The sequence below is a fragment of the Ostrinia nubilalis genome, chromosome 22 (assembly GCF_963855985.1).
Source record: "Ostrinia nubilalis chromosome 22, ilOstNubi1.1, whole genome shotgun sequence".
NCBI classification, from domain to species: domain Eukaryota; kingdom Metazoa; phylum Arthropoda; class Insecta; order Lepidoptera; family Crambidae; genus Ostrinia; species Ostrinia nubilalis.
In genome coordinates, this window is record NC_087109.1 from 1,139,730 (window position 1) to 1,164,046 (window position 24,317).

Sequence of the window (24,317 nt, forward strand, 5' to 3'; positions counted from 1 at the left end):
CGACACCGTGATGCCTCCCGGCATTCACGTCTAATAAGGATTTATTCTAAAATCATTAATATTACTTTTCAAAACAATGTGGAGCATATATAGTAGAATGATAAACAATTCTATGACAACTTGTTAACAAGTGTTTTAACATTAATAATGCATTTTAGAAACTATATTCTTCATATTAAACCAGTAACAAATGTTATCTTGTAGGTAAGTACTTATACATTTTCGCCTGATCTATATTATTCGTAATGACTTATTTTATAACCAATAACGGATATTTGCATGAAATTTAGATATTAATCGTTTTACTTTATAATTTTCTCAAAACTTCTCATATCGAATATGTTGGAAACTTCTCTTTTTAAATCTAAATTTTTATTTCACATAAATACACGTCCATTAAATGTTAGTACATAATCAATTTAATTACAGTGTATCTTGCCATGACTGCCATGTGAAAGTTAGTAAGTTTATAAGAACATGTCAAAACGTTAATATTATATCCAATTATATCCATTTGTAACCGTAATCTGGCAAATAATGAATTATGGTCACGATTTATGATTACACTAAAGGTACTTTCGTCAGAATTATGTATTTCTAAGGCCTTAACATAATTTTCTTCTCTACAAATTTTCCAAGTTTTTGAAACCAATAGGTACAATTACAGTGTTCTTATATTATGTGTTTCTGAATGTCTGTGATGCTCAATTTCATCACGATTAGCGCAACATATTTGCCATCTAGCTGTACGTGGGACCACTAAAAATAATTTGGTATCAACCTTACTGTATCTGCTATTTGAAGAAATTATGATTTTTGGATGGGTTGTCGTCAGATTCTATGACTAAATTTTGGTATTTGGACTATTCGCGGAACTATTTTTTTTTTCTCTTTTTTTTTAACGTGGTTCTTAAGGCAGCATAACCGGTAAAAACTTTTAAGTCCTAAAAGATAAATACACCTTTTTTTTAGCACACACACCACAGCTAGTGTCTCCAACTCATGGAAGTTGTCTTTCATCGACTAAAGTAAGTGACTGCTACAGAACATTAAAGACTTTTCTCTTTATCATCAAGATCTGACCTAAATATGATTTAAGAGTCCTGAATAATATTGATAAGCAGCTATGGATCAAGTTAGTCATCTATGGATTTCTGAACCCTTTTCCCTTTTGTAATGAGATAAGTGGTAGGTAATGGTGGTATTTGTACATTATTTTTCATCCTGACATCAAAGACTGCACGTGTACCTACGTCCTATCTCAGTCAGATTTATAGCAATACAATCGCGATAATTTCACAAAAGAGTATACAGCTTATCTAACTAACCAGAACGTGTCGGAACTAAGTCCGGGCTTAGTCATAATTAGAGATTGCAAATATTCGATAGTTTTCTATTTCGAATATTCGAATATTTTTTCAGTGATATTCGAATATTATTCGAATATTCGAATACTTTAAAAAAAAATAAAAAATACTCAAATTATCAATGTTTTATTGCTGGTTTTATTGCTTTAGGAACTATACTTCAACTATTTAACAATAATAGTTTTTAAATTAAAACAGTTATAAAATTCTCATCATCATCATCATTTCAGTCATAGGACGTCCACTGCTGAACATAGGCCTCTCCCAATGACTTCCACAATGACTGGTTGGCAGCGGCCTGTATCCAGAGCCTTCCCGCTACCTATATGAGGTCTTCGGTCCACCTTCGTGGGTGGACGTCCCACGCTGCGCTTTTTGGTACGTGGCCTCCACTTCAGAACCTTGCTGCCCCATCGGCCATCATTTCAGCGTACTATGTGATCTGCCCATTGCCACTTCAGCTTGCTAATCCATCGGGCTATGTCAGCGACTTTAGTTCGTTTACGGATCTCCTCATTTCTGATTCAATCTCGTAAAGAAACACTGAGCATAGCCCTCCCCATAGCACGCTGTGCAAGAGGCCACGTTTCCGAGCCGTGTGCCATCACTGGTAGAGGTAACACACACTGATTGAAGAATTTCGTCTTTAGGCACTGAGGTGTTTGGACGAAAAGATGTTGTATAGTTTCCCGAACGCTGCCCAGCCGAGTTGGATTTGACGATTTACCTTTTTCTCGAAATTTAATCTACCTAGCCGAATCGTTTGTCAGAGGAAGACATACTTGTCAACACAGCACAACAGTCTCGAGAATCGAGCTCCAACCGAAACATGGACGTTGGACCTAAGCTTCGGTTTGTCCATGTTCATCCGAAGGCCTGCCTGTTGAGAGACTCGATTAAGGTCTTCGAGCATTGTGCCGAGGTCTTCAAGCGATTCTGCCATGACCACAATATCGTCAGCAAACCGAAGCTGAGTGATATATTCGCTAATCCTTTCCATTCAAGGAGCTTGAAAGCGTCTTCCAATGCAGCGGTCAATGGTTTCGGAGATATAACATCTCGGTGCCTCACGCCTCGCTGCAGAGGAATCGCCCTCGTGCTCTGCTCCTGTACTTGGCTCGAAATGGTAGCGTTTCTGTACAGGCATTTCAGCATCTCGATATACCGATAGTCAATACGGCACCGCTAAAGAGACTGCAGCACTGCCTAAGTATCGATCGAATCAAAGGCCTTCTAATAGTCTAAGAAAAGCATCACCACGCTTCTATCCCATGCCTCTGGCGTTGTTCCTTAGAGTAAGACGGAACGAGTTTCGGTGTTCCACCCGCGTTCAGAAGCTCCCAGGTTATTCCGTCATCACCCGGTGCCTTGTTTTTCTTTAGCTGTTTGAGAGCCTTCCTAATCAATCTCGTATAGGCTGATATACGAGATGTTTTTGGTATAGTGTCGCGTTAACCTAGCTCTTGCATCTGTTGCTGAGTTATTAACAGGTTTGGAGGTACGTAGCTGTCCATAAATCTTTTCGATCTCACCCAGAACTTAACGTTACCGTCCACCGTCTTCAGCATCGTTAGCTGACTTTGCTCAATAAAGTTGTCTCTTTCAGGTAATTTGGAACCTTGGTTTCGCAAGACAACTTAGTGTTCACCAATGAAGTCGGAAGTATCAATGATTAGTTCTTTTAGTTGGTGATATGTATTTGATGCCTCCGACCACATTTGCAAACACTAAGTTGTCTTCGTTCTATCTTTTCTGTTTATTTTTGTAATATTCGAATATTCGAATACATGTTAATTCACTATTCGAATATTAAATTTGGAATCTAAATTCGAATATTCGAATATTCGAATATTCGATTGCAACCCCTAGTCATAATATCAGCTCTATCGAGAGTATCTATAGCTGAGGGGTCTTTTACAATTCGATTTACATGACATATTGGACATGCTCCAAAAAGCATTGAAGTAGCTATTAAAACATTTGCTTTAAGTGTTATTGGACTAGGCGACAAATTACTAAAAACGATTTCACCTTTGGCGTTGTGAATTAAAAAAAGGCTCTTTTAAACACCCGGTACTTGGCCCCCAGTTTAATTTATATATTAATATTATAAATGCGAAAGTAACTCTGTATACTTTCTTTCACTCTTAAACCACTGAACCGATTTTGATGAAATTTGGCATAGAGATTGAGTCCCGGGGAAGGACATACAAAACAAACAACTGTGACAAACAAAATTCCACGCGGGCGAACCCTCGGCGGAAAGCTATTCGCATTATAAAATATTAGTTTATCTAAACATCCCCTGTATATATTTTTTTATCACTTGATAATATAGAACCGCCTAAGGCGGGAATCGAACCCACGGCCTTAAGCTCGCCAGGTGTCAAGTTATTCAAAAAATTTAAATCGAAAGGCAACTCTAAAAGCCAGAAACTATCCTCTGTAAAATTAGAAATAACTGGTATTCACCTGTGTCCGTCATCTTCGTGGCTCTCGAAAATATTCTGGCCAGGAATTTTATAGAATGTCAGTATTCCAAACCGTGAGAAATTGCAGTTACGTGAAGTTTTGACCAATAGACGTGTTGACACCACCAGTCAATTGACGTACTTTTAAAAACTGTTAAATCAAACTCCCATAGATTTTGTATGGCACGACAAGCAAGTGACGTCACTATTTTGTGAATTTAATCAAACTACTTTTCTTAATTACAATGCGTTCAAAAACGGTAATTTACAGGTCATTTCATGGGGAATGGTGTCAAATCGTCTATTGTCAGTGAAGTCTGCTATGCATCATCAATCACTAACACTTCTATAACAGCGTCAATCTCATCAACATTTTTGTTTATGTTCGCTCTAAACACAGAGGTATGACTGATGATTGACCACAACTTTTACAATTGGAATTGATATTGAAATGATCCGCCAAACTATACTTAGTTTCAGCATCGGTTTTGCGTCAACAAGTGCACTCACTACCAACATTTAAAAGGAATTTTCATTTACCAAAACAGTCTCATATTTCTTTTTTCTGTCATTAAAATAATTACGTAAACTGTTCATCCTTTCAAGTAGTAGGATTAAAAATTTCCTCTAACAGACGTCCGTAGTTCTTAGCCAAGCCAATTAACTTTTGCAATGTCTAAGTTAAAGACAAAATTCTCTTATTTGCATTAGCTATTATAATAGCGCTCACAAAATTGTCATAAAAAAATGTAAGACTACTGAAAGAAAAACTTTAAACTTCTGCTCTTATGGAACCTTGACGTTTCATATCTTTTGCTCTACCAAAAAATGAAAAGTGACCCTAACTTAACATAACCTATCTATGAAACCTTGGTACAGGTATTAAGTTCTTTTTATAGTTATACAAATTGCATGACTTTTTTTTATGACTTCTTACAGTAATAATAATATTGTGTTTATTTGAAGTCGCTAACTGATTTAGTTCTTTTAACTGATTTAGTTCTTTGAGAAAACTAAATTAGAAGAAAAACCTTACTTCACCTAGAAACAGGTCCTATCTAGGTCAGACTAATGTAATCAGAGGTCAGATTAATTCGAAATATATTTTTGAAGTGGAATTATAGATAGACAAGATATTGTACTTGGCAAAAGTACCTACCGAAAGTCCGAACCGATGACAATTTTAAAATAAACGAATCATTAATTAATTCACTTTACTTGTGTAAAAATATTTTCTTTCAAATGTATTTTTTAGCACATTTACTTTAACGTTCCTTTATACATTATAATCGAATAATTTATTATTTTAATTATTACTATTAAAGATTTACTACATAAGCTAATATTCCCATTTTACTGTAGGTATGCGTAATATTCAATAATGTGTGCGCAATAAAAAAGACTACCAATGAAAAAAATACTTTTCTTCACTAGAGTCTATCAGAAATTTTACGAACCACATGTGGCACTGCTCTTTCAGTAGAGCTGGAAGAAGATGAGCTCCTTCGCGTATTTTTCTTCAACCTTGGCCCCATAGAAGACGATCGTGGTGGCGCCTTCTTACTGGACGACGACGACAACTTCTTCCGCTTAGCACGCTTATTTCATCGTCAGCTGACGGTATACGAGCTCCATCTTCAGTCGTCGTTGTACTCAACTGTGAAATAAAGTACTCGACGAAATAAACTGTGTCTGACCAGCATCAACTCAACATCATATGGAAGCTATGTTCATGTTATATTAAGCAAAAGTTTGATTCATTTCTTTTCCAAAAATCTAAATCTCAAAAATAAATCTAAAAAAATCTTTTGTTTGACAATTAATATTATGCTCCCTGAGCAAAGTGTAGTAAAATACCATTGTGACATGTTTCTATTATACTTATGCATCACAAATAAAGATTTTGTATTTATATTTCTATTTTATTCAGTGCGACCTACACACACAACTCATGTGACAACTGGACGGCTTCCTTGTTATGTCAGCAATAGAAGGCTTTTTATTCTAGAGACATCCTAAACAATGGGGCCCTTAAGGCGCATCTAGCCTGGTAAACTGGAGGCACGTCTAGCCTCGTCATACTAAGTCATAGTCATAGTCCAAGGCACGACTAGCCTAATAAACTGGAGGCGTGTCTAGCCTCGTTATATTTAGTCATATTCAAAAGCGCATCTAGCCTGATAAACTAGAGGAATGTCTAGCCTCGTTATACTAAGTCATAGTCATGGTCATAGTCATAGTTATAAAGTCAAAGTCAAAAGTCAAAATATCTTCATTCGTTTAGACTAATTAATAGTACTTACAAATGGTCGAATATTTTGTTCTTAAGGAACCTCTACATGTCTCATACTTAGTCATAGTCAATGGCGCATCTAGTCTGATAAACTGGAGGCACGTCTAGCCTCGTTTTACTAAGTCATAGTCCAAGGCGCATCTAGTCTAAGGCGCATCTAGTCTAAGGCGCATCTAGTCTAAGGCGCATCTAGCCTAATAAACTGGAGGCGCGTCCAGTCTCTCATACTTAGTCATAGTCAATGGCGCATCTAGCCTGATAAACTGGAGGCACGTCTAGCCTCGTTATACTAAGTCATAGTCATAGTCTAAGGTGCATCCAGCTTAATAAACTGGAGGCGCGTCTAGCATCGTTATACTAAGTCTTAGTCATGGTCATAGTCATGGTCATAGTCATAGTCATAGTCTTAGTCATAGTCTAAGGCGCATCTAGCCTGATAAACTGAAGGCGCGTCTAGCCTTGTTTTAAAAATAACTATTTCATGCATTAAACGAAATATTCATACGTTTTTCTACTTGAACTTTTAAAATCAATTACTTTTTAACCAAATAAATAAAAACGTACCTTATGAGCTGTAGATCACATCCCACTTCTGAGTTGAAATGAAACACTCTTGTAGGTTGTTCTAACTTGTATTTCAGCACCACTGATTTACACAATTCCGACATTATGACGTCATCTTAATAGTACCTCTTGCTTTGAACGCTCAAATCGAACTGACTGTCCAGCGGCATGCCAGCGATAAGGTAACTTCCCCTTCCATGAGTGAAAGTCGACCGGTTCAAAACGACTTATCGACGGCATGCCCCGGAACTAGTCAAATGCAATACTTATTTCATAATTAGCTGTTTTTTAATTTTTAAAATACTAAAATGTATACAATAAAAATCTAAAATAATTAAATTAAATAATAAATATGAAATAATTGGATGTAATACACAATAAATTCTAAAATCATTCTAATGTCTGCAAAATGCCTAGGAAGTAATCAAATAAAGTATTTTAATTTAATAATGGGTTTTTGGGTTCTTCTAAAATACAATAAAAATACTAAAATTGTTGCGATAACTATTTAAAAGTAACCAATAATCGTATAAAATACAATATAAATTCTAAAATCATTACATATGTAAATGGTCCTAAATGTAACCTACCGGTTGAAGTGATGCTGTTGCTATGCTACACTCCTATTCTGTCTATTAGCCAAGCGCATTGCATATGCACTGTGAGTCACTGCGGCGGCCTCAGCCAGTAGTGAAAGTATTGCCTTGATCTCTTAACCCACTGACTGCAGCATCGCTTCTATTGCTGCATTTCGTACGCGCTAACTTTTAAGCGATTTTGAGAAAAATGCTTACGGCTCACGTGATACGGATCATACTGCCCGTGGTGTGACTCTTTTCTTAAAGGGTATTCATGTTTTTGTTTGTCAACTGTCATCCGCTTTTCATTTGAAGTCGACCCTTAATTTCGATCTCGTAACCCACTGACTTCAGCAATGCTACGTACTATTATCGCTTCGTCACACGCATCTCCCCGCTAGCAGTCAGGCCGCGGCCATACATGCGCCGGAGTCATTGACGCGGTCGCGCGGCCTCGGCCGAGTGAAAGTGGCGCCTTGATCCCGTGACCCACTACTCGGGCCATCTCGCCAACAATCCGTTACGTCATAAGAGGCCTAGTCAGCTTATTAGGTAAATTAAGCCTTATTTTAAAGCTTAGTTAAATATGTATAAGTATTTGGTATTTAGATTATACTAGCGGCTGCCCGCGACTTCTTACGCGTGGATCCCGTTTTATATCCTTAGGGGTTGAGTTTTGCAAAATTCCGTCTTAGTGAGCACCTACGTTCTAAAAGGAACGCCCATGCAAAATTCGAGACTCCTAGCACTTGTAGTTTCTGAGATTTCGTGATGAGTGAGTCAGTCAGTTAGTCAGTTTCGCTTTTAAGATATAGATTAAATAACGATTACTGTGATCATATGACTAAAACCTTCTGATCGTTTGCCTTCTGTCCCATAAAAACGCTAGTTGTTGTTGCGAGTGTATAAATCCGCTGAAGGAAAATTTTTGCTTACATTGATGAGTATTTATTTACGTAAAACTATTTGCATGCGAGATAGGCACGTAAACTCCTTGAAATCTTGTCATTTCAGTATTTAAATTTTCCCATAGATACTTCTAATATTTGTGAAGGCAGTACTACATTTTTTATACTCTGTAATTTTTGGTTTTAAATTCAGCTGCAAGATTTGTCCGACACATACTAACAAGTGAAGTCAATATAAATCTTGTAATCTATACTTATATTATAAATGCGAAAGTAACTGTTTCTGTCTGTCTTGCTTTCACGCCTAAACCACAAAACCGATTTCGATGTAATTTGGCATCGATAGATAGTTTCTGTCCCGGGAAAGGACATGGGATAGTTTTTATCACGGTTTTTAAAACAGGGACGCGCGCGATATAGTTTTTCTGTGACAGACCACCAATTCCACGCGGGCGAAGCCGCGGGCGGAAAGCTAGTATCAAAATAAACACTCGACATTGGCACAAATAAACCTCCCATAGAGGAGGTTCAGTTGCCATTTAAAAAAAAACCCAAAAACAATGACAAACAAGCTAGCTGCATGGATAGGATGTTACAGTTGTAAACGGACTAGTTAGGGCCGCGGATGAGTCACATCCGTTGTCCTACTGGGGTGACGACACAGAGAGAGTACGAGGTACGAGGCTTGCCGATTTCACCGGTTACATCAGTCAGAAGTGCTGGGTATAGATAGGTTAGTTTATTTTAGAATAGGAATGTTTCCTGGGTCAAAAAGCAAGAGTTTTAATTAGTCCATCAGTTAACTTATCAAAAAATACTCTACACGTATTTTTCACTTTTTCAAACTAATGAAAGTTTAAAGAGATAAATCGCGCCAAAGTTCATAAGAAGAGGCCCGTGACGTCAATGAGTGCATAAAAGTGCCGCACTTTGTGACGTCGCGCGGAACTTCAACGCACCATAACTATGTAATTATTTGTTAGATTGACAAATAAAAATATAGGTGTCCAATATTTTTTGATATTAAACATAACGGACTAAAAAAAAGTGTAGTGTTGGGGAGTGTAGTCCATCATATCCTGACCTAAATGATTTGATGATGATTATGAAGAATTACCGTATGTCGAGAGACTCGTAGGAGTCGTAGGACAAAATTACCAATTCTCGCTTTAGTTTCCTCGTTTGATGATATTGATTGACCCCGGCCAAAATTGTACGACCCCAATCCCAAATAACGCAATCCCCGGTTACCTAGCGATTTCAGGTTTTGACACACTGAGGGTATTTATGTATTAGCCGTGCTCCTTAGGCTTTTCACCGTGATCACACAACACTTGGATCTTCTCAGCATCATAATATGTTGTCCCGAAGTGGTCATGGGGCAAGCTATATTTAGGACGTGCATAAGCGCCCTAGAAGGGGCCTGGGTACTGAATAAATTATTTGATTTGATCCAGCGACCAATTAATACTTTCCCGGACAGTAACCCTATAGCAGTTCACTGTCCATGAAGGTGTTCATCATTCATCATCATCATCATCATCATTTCAGCCATAGGACGTCCACTGCTGAACATAGGCCTCCCCTAATGCTTTCCACGTTGATCGATTGGTAGCAGCCTGCATCCAGCGCTTCCCTGCTACCTTTACGATGTCGTCAGTCCACCTTGTAGGTGGACGTCCCACGCTGCGTTTTCCGGTACGCGGCCTCCATTCCAGAACCTTGCTGCCCCATCGGCCGTCAGTTCAGCTGTTCATCATTCGTGCTCAAAGTCAAAGTCAAAATTTCTTTATTTGTTTAGACTAATAAATAGTTCTTACAAATCGTCATTTTGCTCTTAAGGAGCCTCTACATGTCTCATAATCTTTTTACCCTACCAGCGCTTCGAGACCAACATTTGGCAAGTGCTGAGAAGAAGCGCCGCAACAAACTCAGTCACCACTGTCTGCCGGTTAATACATATAAATAAATAGAAATAGCAGTAGTAGGTACATTCGATTCAGGAGCAGTTCACTGAATTTACCATGCATTCTTGTATAGTGTATAATGGGTATACAAAATTGCGTGGTATATTAAACAAGGTAGTGACGTGCTAATATCTAGACTTACAGATTACATACTTAAATACTAGTAGAAATGACTCGCATACATAAATTGGAATAACTTGGATTGACCAGTCCCCGAAATCTCTCCTTATCCAGTGTACTTTTTAACACTTTATTGACTCACTTGTTACTTGCGCAGGCGCCGACATGTCGTTCCAAGGGGAGTACGCCGCACAGATGCTCGGCCTAGCGGGCGGGGGTGAGGGCGGGGCGGCGGGGCGCGCGGACGAGCCGGCCGCCTCCCCTCGTCCCGCGTCGAGGCCCTACGCGTCTGATACCGCCACCGCTCCCGCTACCGCGCCCGCGCCCGCTCCCGCCGGCTCGCCCTTCAGGAAGGACGAGAAGGAGACCAACCACGTGCCCAAGTTTAATAATGTGAGTGAGGTATGGCGCTTTTGGTTTGATTTAGCCCACCGACTTTTAGTTGGCCGATAGTTGGGCCCGATCCTATTTCGAATGAAGAATCGGCCGATACGAAATCGGTGTAATGTGCGCACTTCCATACATGCTCGCTCATACTGAAACTGCCCGACTAAACTATCGGCCAACTAAAAATCGGCAGTCTGCGGCTAGACTTATAGAAAGAATCCACAGCTGCCTAGTCTGGTGGTTCTTGGGTTGGATGCCAGATGCGGCTGCAGGCAACTGCTTCAAATGAGATCTAATTTACGGTTTACGAACTTAGTCGATTTCATAATTATCAGCCAGTTGTACTTACAGTCAGTGTAGAGATGTAAGCTTTTCCTAGGCACCAAAGAAAATAATCTTCGTTATTTCAGCAAGCTATTGCAAGCTATCTTCTTAAGATTGTCGCTGTAACGAGCATCCTTAATGAGGTAGCTTTTGCTTTCGCCTCAAGTGCGAAATCATGTTCTGGTCTAGATGCTTTTTTTAATTTAATCCTATGCTACAATCCGGTCGAGTTTACTAACGCACCTGGTGGCCATGACGTCACATCTACGCTCTGGGGCAAACACGGGGAGATGTGCGGGTGAGTGCGAGGGAGTGTCGCATTCCAGCGAGGTGCGCCTGCGCAGTTAACTCGACTCGGGTTGTAGTTGCTATTTTTATGGCATCATTTATCAACAAGATGCCCTTTCTTATTAACGGTATGCTTCTGTGTTTATAGCAGCGGTTTCCCCCCGCGGGCGCGGAGGAAGAGGGCGTATTAGACCTGCGGGCGCGGGACCCGTCCGTCATCTCCGTTGGCTCGCAGCACTCCGGCGCGTCCGAGCCGGCGGGCTACCTGGACGCCGTCAGGTGAGCTACACTTTTATGTGTTTCTTACCGTTTATGGAAGTGATCCCACCTCTACAGGATAGTCAGGATCACAACAGTACCTCTGACCTGGAGGGATACCTGGACGCTGTCAGGTGAGCTGCCCTATTGTGTGGTTCTTTACCGTACCGGGAGTGATCCCCCCTCTGATGCAACTCCTGTATAGTCAGGGTCACAAAATTACTTCTGACCCGGCGGGCTACCTGGACGCCGTCAGGTGAGCTGCCATATTGTGTGGTCGTAAACCGTGTAACCCACTAGGTGGACCGACGATCTGGTGAAGGTCGCGGGAGGTGCCTGGAGGTGAGCGGCGCAGAACCGGTCTTTGTGGAAATCCTTGGGGGAGGCCTTTGTCCAGCAGTGGACGTCTTCTACAGGATAGTCAGGATCACAACAATATCTCTGACCCAGTGGGACCTGGACGCTGTCAGGTGAGCTACCATATTGTGTGGTCTTATACCGTACCGGGAGTGATCCCACCTCTAATGCAACTCCTGTATAGTCAGGATCACAAAATTACTTCTGACTCGGTGGGATACCTGGACGCTGTCAGGTGAGCTGCCCTATTGTGTGTTCCTTACCGTCTATGGAAGTAATCCCACCTCTGCAATATAGTCAGGATCACAACAGTACCTCTGACCTGGAGGGATACCTGGACGCCGTCAGGTGAGCTACCATATTGTGCGGTCTTATACCGTGCCGAGAGCAACTCCTGTATAGTCATATAGTTAGGATCACTTTACCTCTGACCCAGTGGATGCTGTCAGGTGAGCTACACTTTTATGTATGTGTTACTTACCGTCTATGGAAGTAATCCCACCTCTACAATATAGTCAGGATCACAACAGTACCTCTGACCAGGTGGGATACCTAGAGGCCGTCAGGTGAGCTGCCCTATTGTGTGGTCCTTTACCATACCGGAAGTGATCCCCCCATCCATTAAATTATGTTCACAACATTACCTCTTCTGAGGATCGATGAAACACCTGGACGCCGTTACCGTCTATGGAAGTAATGCCATCTCTATTCTACAATATTGGAACTCCTGTGGCAAATTAAACCACACTTTTTTGGGCTACTTCACCGTCTACAGGACGGAACCTCTCCTTTTCTTCTCACTGCTGCAACTCCTGCATAGCCTGGACCTATAGCCGAAGGTCAGTTTTGTCTTACAATATAGTTACTAAGCGCTGTCCTACTTGTCTGTTATAATACGTACTGCCTAGGAGTCAGATTTCCTGACAGCCGTTCCCAAACTCTTATAACCCTAACGTCTTGATGGCATCAATGAACAGACATCTTCTATGTTCTCTGCACCATAGATCGCATCGCTATATCGCTAGTTACTATAACAATGGTCTCGGTGTGCGTTCCAATACAACTATCCTCTGAGACTGTCTCAAACTCAACCTTCACCAGTTGGGCAAGGCATAGCTTGAACAGACTTTTCCTCTGAGTTTCTTCCGCCACTTCTTCTCAGCACCAGCCCATATGTTGTCCCGAAGTGGTGGTAGGGCAAGCTATATTTGGACGTGTATAAGTGCCCTGGAAAGGGCCTATGTACTGAATAAACTATAATAATAATAATAAATAAATAAATATCTTTCGACAATTTCACACAGCGCTATCTAGCCCCAAAGTAAGCAATTAATATGCTTGTGTTATGGGTGCTAGCTTAACGGATATACTACATATATACTTTTTAAATACATACATATTATACATAGTAACACCCAGACCCGTCACAGAAATTAAAATTCATCATTTCAATTTCTGCCCGACCGGGAATCGAACCCGAGACCTCTCGGCATAGTAGTCCGTTTTAGAACCACTACACCAAACGGCCGACAAAAACTATTTGATTTTGAAAGTTATATTTTCTTGCGAATATTAATTTATGCCATCTTAATCTCCATTCCAGATCAACGGTCTCGGTATACAGTGGCAACTCCAACTCGAGCTCAGACCGGGACATCCTGGACTTGTCTATGCCCGACAAGAACTCTATGACGGAGGTGTGCTACGTGTGCGGTGATGAATACAAGCGCGGGACTCTGTATAACTTAAATACCAAGGAGCCGAAGGATAAGGCGGTGAGTGGGATCTTGTAGCACCTTTTGGCTGGTTTTAGTGTCACGCGGACTGTCAGTGCGGATCGCTCCTCACAGCCGATCTGTATGAACTGCTAGTGAGCGGAGCGGTTCCTCCGGATCGCATTACTCTAAAACGCTCCTTAGAAGTTCATACAGATTGGCCGTGCGGAGCGGGTTCGCACCGGACGGTCCGCGTGACACTAAAACCAGCCTTATACAGACTGTAGTGCCTCTAGGCAGACTGTAGCACCTCTATTCAGACTGTAGTCGTTTAATTAACCAGTTCGCATAGTTTGTTGCTCGATAGATATGTATGAGAAGTTCAGAAGTGGAAAACTTATTGACATAGAAAACAGTCGTAATAATTCATCATTACAATTATTTACAACTCTCAGTTCTTGGGTGATTCGTATAGCTCTTACTGGTAGCGCCATCTCATAGTGGCTCGTGAAACTACTTGCACATTTTAGTTGCTGTCTTAAGCCAGCTCCACGCGTTGGCCTCAACGTTGGGCCCAACGTGATAGAGCCGGCAAGTGATGCTCTATCTGCAAAAATAATGTTTTATTGATGAAAATTAGTGGTTACAAAGTTGTAAGTAGGTACCTACCACACATTAATAATGTATTTATAGCCACATCATAAGTGACAAACGATCTGTAAAGAAAAATGAAATTCATGAATCTTAAATTTCTCAATCAAATTTCATGGACATCATAGCAGTTTTATCTGAGGACCCAGCAACATTAGAACTTGTGGTTACGTGCTTTTCCCTAGCAAAAAAAAGTTTAAACAATTAGAACCTTACAAGTGGCTTTTCTTCCTTTGTTAAGTGGAAAAGAAAAGAGAACTATTTTTAACCCTCGTAATTAACCCTTTTTGAGTACCTGCCGACCTTTTAAAACTTGAGAAAAGGGTAGACTGTTGCTATGTTATGTAACCTCAGTAAAATAATCTAAACTGTTTTATTTTCGCTTATATTTACGAAAGACTACAGAAAAGTCCCGATGAACGGTTTTGAACTTAAATGCGAAAGTAATAAAATCCAATCAGCAGTGCAACAATTTGTTGAATGAGTTGCATTGTAGTTCCGTCGACACATCATAGATGGCGTTACTGTATTAATTTTAATATCGTTCATTCTTTTCTCGCCGTATATTTCTATTAGTTTTTAATCTTATAATGTTTGTCTTTTACGTTTAAAGTTGCCTTGTAATGATTTAGTAGGCGCGCACACCGTTGATTTTTAGTTAGCCGATAGTTGTGCCCGATTTTAAATTGTATGAAGAATCGGCCAAATCGAATCGGCGTAGTGTGCGCACTCCCATACATGCCCATACTGATCAACTGCCCGACTAAGCTATCGGCCGACGAAAAATCAACGGTGTGCGCCTACTCTTAGTGCATATATTTTTTCCTACTGTGAACCAACCATTTTTTACGCGTAGAAAGATTCGAATACCTTTAAAAAGTATAATCTGCAAAGATGAGCTCATCCAATGACCTGTGTCTCAAACCCGGTCTTTGCCCCGCAATCGTTTTAAAATACACGATTGTAGTAACATTATGTTATCGCTTGACTCCTGACCCGGTCTTGCTACTGATTTGACCCGGCGATATTTTTGATGCATTTACATTGTAACGTCAACGATTAGTTTTATAGCAGCGATATAATGGGGATAATTAAAGACAGGTTTGTTAATTTTTCATAATAAATTAGGGTTCCGTAGTCCTGACTAGGAACCCTTATAGTTTCGATATGTCTGCCTGTCTGTCCGAGGTTTTGCTTGGAAACTATTGGCACTAGAAAGGTGTAATTTTGTGGAGGTATGTATATTAATTACGCCGACAAAACGGTAAAATAAAATTTTGAAATGAATTGCATGAATTTTGACACGCACTTGGCCAATTTTTAACTATAGCTTAACTCAATCAGTACCTAAGGTATGGGAGCGATACGGAAGGGTGTTATTGAAACGTCAAACGTCAGCGAGACTTCAGATTGTATGCCCTGTCAAGTCATAGTATGTCCTTGTCTTCCTGTACATCAGGCACTAACCGCCTCTGTGGTCTAGTGGTAAGACCACCTGCTTCAGACGCAGAGGTCCCGGGATCGATTCCAAGTGGGGGCAGATTTTTCTGTTCGGTTTGGTTGGTGGTAGGGCTTGTTCTAAGTCCGCCTGGCTAGCTACCACCATCTTACCTAAGTCTGTCGCCATAACTACAATGTTAACAGCATTGTTGTGTTCCGGCAGTTAGAGGTAAGATAGCCAGTTCCTCCGTGGTTGAGGATTCCGGGTGAAGCTCGCTTCCACCTTCGGCCTGATCGTCACTTACCATCAGGTGAGATACAGGTCAAGAGCTTCCTCGTTGTGGATAAAAAAAAAAACTAAGCGCTAGTCCTATAATCCTGCATTTGAGGTGAGACTCATTTCTTACAGTGAGAAGTTTAAAAGCCAGCTTTGCTATTCTATACCTATTAACCTATATTTATTGTTATTCATGACTACATTAAAAAAATGGTTTGTCGTAGCATCGCGTAATGTGAATAGTCCCCGCGAAGGGACGTTAGAAATCTTGAAACAAAGGTCAACTAATATTGGCATTGAATTTCCTAGTTAGTAATGTGCATAAACGTAATTTTGATTGCAAAATTAAATATGTACTTGATTCTAAAGGCATTGAAACAGCTCAGTCCCTGGTTTTATAGCTTTTGTATTTTTAAAACGTTTATAAAATAGCCCAGCAGTCTGTCGCAGATCAAAAATTTTTATCGTTGTTTTGCGGCACCTTTCTCAAGTAACTTTACACCACATGACTGGATAACGATCGCGCTATATTTAACGTGCTGACACGATAAACTCCCGTATCGGTGTATAATGACGTCACTGGCCAATCAACGCACACTGTCTGCGAACAAATACCCAATAAATTGAATATCGGCGGTGTATCTTTGAGGCCAGGGGGCGTAGGCCGAGGGTTATCCGCCATGGAAAATATCGCGAGTACCGACGTAACCTTGCGGGCTCGACAGAGGTTATCGCGGCTGGCCAATCGGATGTAGAACTGTAAAAATTGGGCCAAGTTGCTAGCGTAGGAATGATTTTGGTAATTCGGTTACAACGGTATGGGTATGAATCATGTTAGGTCTTTAAAAATTGGTATCGGTAATGTAAGGTTGAAAGGCTATCTGGCGTGGAAAATATACAGTTGAGTTGACATTTTTATCTCTTAGGTTATCGCGAACAGCTACCATATTAGTCATATTTAGAAGGCCAATATCTATTTTCTATTATTAAATATCATTCAAAACGTTAAGATTAACTAGTTACCTACCATCACCGTGTAACGTATGATTTTGGTTTTAAGCTAGAGTTAGGTAGCTTTTAGTACTTACTCAATGGCACACCGAAAGTAGCGGCTGCATTGCAAAACAAACTCTCACATCTTAGGAAATAAGGGTTCAATGTTGACAGTTAAGTCCGATGTGCTATTGTGTTGCGCGTTTGTTACTTTATAAAACTTTAATCACGATTGAAACAACCTCTTCACTCAAGACTTGGCTCTCATCTACCGTGCGCTTGCCAGCAATAAGAACAGTCGTTACCCTCGTGACAAGAGACATCATTCTTAATCGTATCTTTTTATAACATAGATATTTACTGCCTTTGTTTAAACAGCGTCGTGTAAAAAGTGTCACAAGTCATGTGATTGATTACATCGGTGTTGAATAACATGATACGTGAATTGTTGCTTTTTATGGATACATTTGAACGATACTGCTGTATTTATGGAATAATTTTTATTTATTGTCGTCAGACGATTTTATCTGATTGATATTAAAAAGAAGTAAAAATGTAGTGGCTCTTTAACAAACTTTAAAAAACTATTTCATGATCAAGGGCGATGCACGGTAGCCGAACGGTGAATGGTGGACTCGTGATCTGAGGAACGCGGGTTCGAAACCCGCCGCCGCTCGATTATTGTGGTGAACCCACTCGTAACACAAGCATATTTTGCTTACCACGAGGGGTTAACGGGATTATTAGTCATTTGTATACAAATTGCAAAGAGCATGAAGACCTAAGCTAAGATAGTTTAGCTTAGTTTGTAATCTGCACATAACTATGGAAAACTTAAACTAACATAGCTTGGCTCTTGGTCTACAACCGGCATAAGATATCACGTGCCTAATTCAAAATTCCATGAATGAATGCCAACGAAAATTGGGCTACAAAACTTATTAAGTCTATATATATAAAAGAAAGTCGTGTTAGTTACTCCACTTATAACTCAAGAACGGCTGAACCGATTTAGCTGAAAATTGTCAGGGAGGTAGTTTAGAGCCAGGAGAAGGACATAGGATACTTTTTATCCCGTTCGAAATTATAAAAAAAGTCTTCTTATTTATTGCCATTAAGGCGGAACAAAGTTCGCCGGGTCAGCTAGTTAGATATAAAAGTTCACTCAGTTCAAATGTCAACTAGTTTTATCAACGCATACCATATGCGTAGTATTTTTGACGAGTGAATCTTTCTACCGATATCGAATCGCTTCGTAATCGATATGCAGTGTTGCCTCATCTGGCGGGGTCATACGTTCGCATGTGCGCGCGGGCGCATTCAAAACATGTTTGTGTCCGTGCTTTCGGACTGGCTTTTGCCCGCGAATTTGTTCGTGCAAACTTAAGTCAAAACGGAAGACTTACTACAGATGTAATAAGTAATGATAATGAATGGTTCTGTTCTTTATTTGTTAATTATTATTGCCATATTTGTGAAATTGTGACATGTCCAGGGGTAGTAGGGCGATGGCAACCTTATGTTGACCATTTTGGTAAGCGTGTTTGTTTTGTTGGTAAAAATATTGTATTTTTACGATTAGCAACTTTTCTGTTCGTCCCTCTCTTGTCTTTGTGCAATAATAACGTCTAGGTGAGTCAATAAGTATTTTAATTTTATAAAAAAGCACCGCAACCTGCTCGAACAACGAGCCAGCTTTGATCCGGCTCGAAGGACCAATTGATTTAGACAAGCCAAGAAAGTGTATACAAAAGATTGTTGCTAGGTTACAAAATTGAAACAATTGCGAATCATTTTAAAAACATTTGCTTGGGTTTTTTCTGTTCCACAATCATTATGTACAAAACATTTCTGTTATATCTAGATGCACCTTCTTGATCCCTTGTTTACCATAATTATGTTGATATTCTAAACATTGTGTAAATATTTGTCAAGTGCTCTTATCTGCCTGATGTATAGAGTCGTGAGAATCCGGCGAAAACCGGCCGCGTATCTTAATGGGATCCTTTTGTTTCTATTGTAAGAAATTACTTGTCGTCGTGAAGTAATTTAATGAGAGAATCGATAACCTTTTAATCACTCTTTAGTTTTGATGGAGCGGTGAAAGGCTATGACTTTAATTGCATCGATAGGAATTTTGAGCTGATGACACAAGTCATAACATTAACTACTATTTTAAATTTATGTATGTATTAGATTATAGTATTGTCCTGTTCGTCACGTGAGTATGTATTGACAGAAATCAGATAAAATTATGTAGTGTTGAGATTGTATTTTATATGTCCAAGTGAGGGTTTTACTTGTATTTAAGTTCTATGATTTATTTAGTATCTGAATGTAGGTACTAGGTAGCTTGACAGTTTCCTCGTATATAAATTACAAAAAAATCCTTTTATTCGTATCCTTTCTGTCGTATTTATCCATAAACAATTTTTCTTCCTGTTGCCAATCCAAGTCGCTAATTTTCCAAAAGTATGGAATATTGAAAGATGGAGCTCTAAAATAGAGTTTAACTCGCTTTATAAGTAACTAGCTTTCCGCCCGCGGCTTCGCCCGCGTGGAATTTAGTCTGTCACAGAAATACTTTATCGAAAACTTTATCGCGCGCGTCCCTGTTTCAAAAACTGGGATAAAAACTATCCTATGTCCTTTCTCGGGACTCAAACTATATCTATGCCAAATTTCTTCAAAATCGGTTCAGTGGTTTAGGCGTGAAAGAGAGACAGACAGAGTTACTTTCGCATTTATAATATTAGTATAGATTGTAAAAGCTTTAAAGGTCAATATTACATTTCAATGTTAATGCAATTAATTGCAAATTGCGCATCGCTCTAAATAGTGCAGCCGAGCGATATTGATCCGCGATGCTATAGCAGAGGTCTGCACAGGGGTAGTGCAGAGGTGAGAGATAAAATTATGTGTTGACACGGAAGTCTATTTGATTTATGATCGATTATTTCATTGGCTAAATGAGACAAATGGCTGATAGAATCGATTGGCGCTGATCTATCGAGACTGCAATAGAATTTTGACTTACAACAATAAAATCGGAAATCAATATAATGCCACGATGTCGTGTCATACAGGCTAGGCAAGCCCGGGTCTTAGCTAAAACTCCTGGCTTCATCATCATCATTTCAGCCATAGGACGTCTACTGCTGAACATAGGCCTCCCCTAATGCTTTCCACGTTGATCGATTGGTAGCGGCCTGCGTCCAGCGGACGTCCCACGCTGCGTTTTCCGGTACACGGCCTCCATTCCAGAACCTTGCTGCCCCATCGGCCTGTGCACTATGTGCCCTGCCCATTGCCACTTCAGCTTGCTAATCCGTCGGGCTATGTCAGCGACTTTAGTTCGTTTACGGATTTCCTCCAAAGGAAAAACTCCTGGCTTACTCGATGAAATTGCCTTTCAGCCGTGTGGTTTTGGCAGAGTAGAATAGGAATGCCATCACTCTTTCCGTGGTTGTTGCAAAAGGCGACTGGCCCCACCCGTCTAGGCAGCTTGGAGAGTGTAGACCAAATCCTCTATTTGCCTTCGGTGAATTGCAATGGGTATGAATACGAAAGGTCATAGCAGACTTGCCAACTCGGAAAGGGAAACATTGTACCGCCTTTCGCGAGCTGTCATCGTCTTTCGCGCTCTATAAGATTAGGCGCAGACCATCGATTTTTAGTTGGTCGATAGTTGTATGAAGAATCGAATCGGGGTAATGTGCGCACTTCCATACATGCCCATACTGATCAACTGCCCGACTAAACTATCGGCCGACGAAAAATCAGTGGTGTGCGCATAGGCTAACTGCCAATCACGGTGTTTACGTTACGGTGCGGATCAGCGTGCGTTTGTAGTATGGAGTCTCAAGTTGATACGGTTACGATTTCTTTCCGGGTTGATAAGTGTTCTACGTCCTTTAATGACCAGCTGGGCTAGGATGCGCGCCGTGATATACTGTATCGACGTCAAAATGTATGGGCAAAAACGATAAAATGGCGTGATAACCGCTTATCGCGGCGCGCATCCTAGGCCTACTGATGATGATACCTTAAACAGGGTTCAAAAGGATAATTATCAATGATAATTATCAAGATAATTATCATGATAATTATCGTGATGATAACAGATGGATAATTATCGGTTGATAATAACAAAAAAAATGCGCTCGTGTAAATGAACTGTATTCAAAGTTTTTGAACGTGTATTTCCGCACTTTCGCCTAGTGGTGGGCGTTAATCAACATATATAGTTATAAACCTATCTATTTAGCTCCAAAATGATCACTAGTTATCTAGCGTCAAAATATTTATCTATTTTCCAAGCATTATGCGACTAGCAATGGACAACTTGACTACAATCAGCCACCAAAACATAAAGAAACATTTCTTATAACACAATATGACTTATGTATCTTATACTGTTGATAATTATCCGATAATTATCTGATAATAGTGATGTTTCCTAGGTAAAAAAGCAAGAGTTTTAATTAGTCCGTCAGTTAGCTAATCAAAAACTACTCGACACTTATTTTTCACTTTTTAAAACTAATGAAAATGTAAAAAGATAAAGCGTGCCAAAGTTCTAAAGAAAAGGCCCGTGACGTCAGGGAGTGCGTAAAAGTGCAGCACTTTTTGACGTCGCGCGGAACTTCAACGCACTATAACTTTGTAATTATTTGTTTGATTGACAATTAAAAATATACGTGTCCAATATTTTTTTATATTAAAACTAGCTTTCCGCCCGCGGCTTCGCCCGCGTGGAATTTTGTCTGTCACAGAAAAACTTTATCGCGCGCGTCCCTGTTTCAAAAACCGGGATAAAAACTATCCTATGTTCTTTCCCGGGACTCAAACTATCTCTATGCCAAATTTCATCAAAATCGGTTGCGAGGTTTAAGCGGGAAAGCGTAACAGACAGACAGACAGACAGACAGACAGACAGACAGACAGACAGACAGAGTTACTTTCGCATTTATAATATTAGTTGGGATTGACGGACTAAAAATTTTTTTTAGGAAACTAGCCTATTATCATGAAGCGTAATTATCTTGATAATTTCGTTTCCTTAAAACATGTAAAGTGACTTGAAATATTGTTAATTCCAGAACAAACAGGCGTACTTCCCGATCTTCGGCGAGCAGCACCCGCGGCCGCCGCGCTCGCGGCCCAAGGACGCGCAGGGCACGGTGCGTGCCTGCGCCGCCTGCCACCACCACCTGCTACAGCAGTGGAACACCTACCAGGTAGGGATGTTAAGGATATGTAGTTTCGGTTATGGATACGGTTACGGATATAGGAATTATATTATACCGGTTTTGGTTGCGGTTACGGATATTTATTTATTTCGGATATCCGAAAGTTTCGGTTACGGTTACGGATATCTGTGCTTTAGAATGCAATTTGCAATAGTTGTCCAACACGGTTCATTCATGGCCGCACACTTTACATCGAATAAAAAGTACTTAATATAAAAATAAAAATTGATACTAAATGGCATTTTAAAGGTAAATCTATGAATACGATTGCCTTACACAATCGCTTTACAGGCTGTTATGCCTTTACATATTAGGCAATTTAAACTGCCTACATCGGAAACTATCCAAAACTTTTCAATCGGTTACGGTTTCGGATATGTTTTTATTTCGGATATCCGAAAGTTTCGGTTACGGTTACGGATATCCATAATATCCCTGCTGCCAGGTGCGTCTGACCCTCAGATCATAGAAGGGAATAGATGTGAAACGGGGGCGTGGCGCGTGTCTCCGCGATATGCCCAGAAACGAACATCGGCCGCGTAGCTAGGTTAGTCGCGATTCAGTCGTACTAAGGAAATGTTCTCCGATATTTTGGATAATGCGTCGTTACGTGCAATAAAACAAGTGAAACGCAGAACTACAGGAACAATGGAGTCATTTACTACATGTAAGTATTGCAAATCCATTGGTATTTTGCTTATAAATAAAAAAAACTAAACATTTTTACGAACGAATTCAGTGCCGTAACAGTTACTGCGATATCGAAATCAGTGGTGATAAAAATTCTAACACACTTGTACATTGACGATTTAGTTAGCAACCACTTTATGTCATGCTCAACTACTGCGCAATGTATTTAATTTCTTCCGATATCCACTGTCGTGTGAAAATACACAGTACGGCCGCATGTGCCGGTCGTAACATAGTGCCGTGCTCGTGTTCTAATGCGGTTTCCTATTATCGATAAATAGAAGTAAATTATCATTTTCTATTTTGTAATTTTAAATAAAAAAATGATGTGTTACTTGCGATTATAAGATTTTACAAAAAAAATAATAACAGTAGAAGTAATTAGTAACTGTCAACTATGTAATTACTATAAGAGCTAGTTGAAAGCCTAATATAGGCATTATTTTTGATAAACATTATGCGGTACGCAGATCGCCATAATTAAAAAGTAAATGCGTGATAGTAGTTAATAATAACGTATAATAATAAAAAGGTTTTCATACATAAGCATTTTGTGAAATCAGTTTCGATCCTTGCCCCTAGCGATTTAAAGTATCGATATCTTGTCGACTCCATTTTATCTTTGTTCTCTCACTAGCGTTTTCAATGTGTGCGTCACGTCACGCGGCCATTGATTGGCCATAAGGCACGCCTTCTGGCCAATCACAGCACTTTTAAGCCGGTTGCACATGTTGTCGTAGACTCTCAGTCGCTTTGTTTTTACACAGTTGAATGTGTGTGTGGGAGCTGTGGTGGGGGAAATGTGGGGACACTGGTTCTCGTTGTAGTTACGCGCGACTTCATATCTATTCTCTTTCTATGATCTGAGGTCTGACCCATAGCAGAGGACCTTGCATCTGTTTTAGAGTCCCACGCGGCCTACTGCCAGCTGGAATCCGCGAATGAGTTTCCTAGTCTAAGAATTCAGGGCATACGCCAAAACTTACGCGAGCGTACGGAGCGAATGTCAGCTCCGGACGTGGGCCTGCCTTCCGCGATGTCCCGCCTCCCTTTAAGCAGGAGTACTCATCTAAAGCCCGGTCCGGGAGCACGTAGAATTTTGTCCAATGACCCCAAGCTACCCATCCTTATCGCTCGCTCGTAATTATATTGCTGTCGCGACTGTGCGACGGGCGCCCGCAGTGAGTGTGCGAGCGCGACAGCAACATAACTACGGTAGCTTGGGGTCATTGGACAAAATTCTACGTGCTTGCAGACCAGACTATAGACTAAGAATTCAGGGCATACGCCAAAACTTACGCGGGCGCACGGAGCGAATGTCCGCTCCGGACATGGGCCTGCCTTCCGCGACGTCCCGCCTCCCGTTAAGCAGGGCATCTAGCTGTGTAGCATGCAATGTATCAGATACTGTATCAAG

The 24,317-nt window shown here is 40.4% G+C and overlaps 1 protein-coding gene across 1 annotated transcript in view; it reads left to right on the forward strand.

The window, feature by feature from the left end:
• The window catches only part of LOC135083007 (uncharacterized), a 167,345-nt gene that overhangs the window by 106,650 nt on the left and 36,378 nt on the right, over positions 1-24,317 (forward strand). Inside the window, exons 4-7 of the mRNA XM_063977769.1 lie at positions 10,426-10,670; positions 11,416-11,546; positions 13,486-13,657; positions 22,061-22,198. Of these exons, the coding sequence (XP_063833839.1) occupies positions 10,426-10,670; positions 11,416-11,546; positions 13,486-13,657; positions 22,061-22,198 (686 nt within the window). The remainder of the gene's footprint in view (positions 1-10,425; positions 10,671-11,415; positions 11,547-13,485; positions 13,658-22,060; positions 22,199-24,317) is intronic.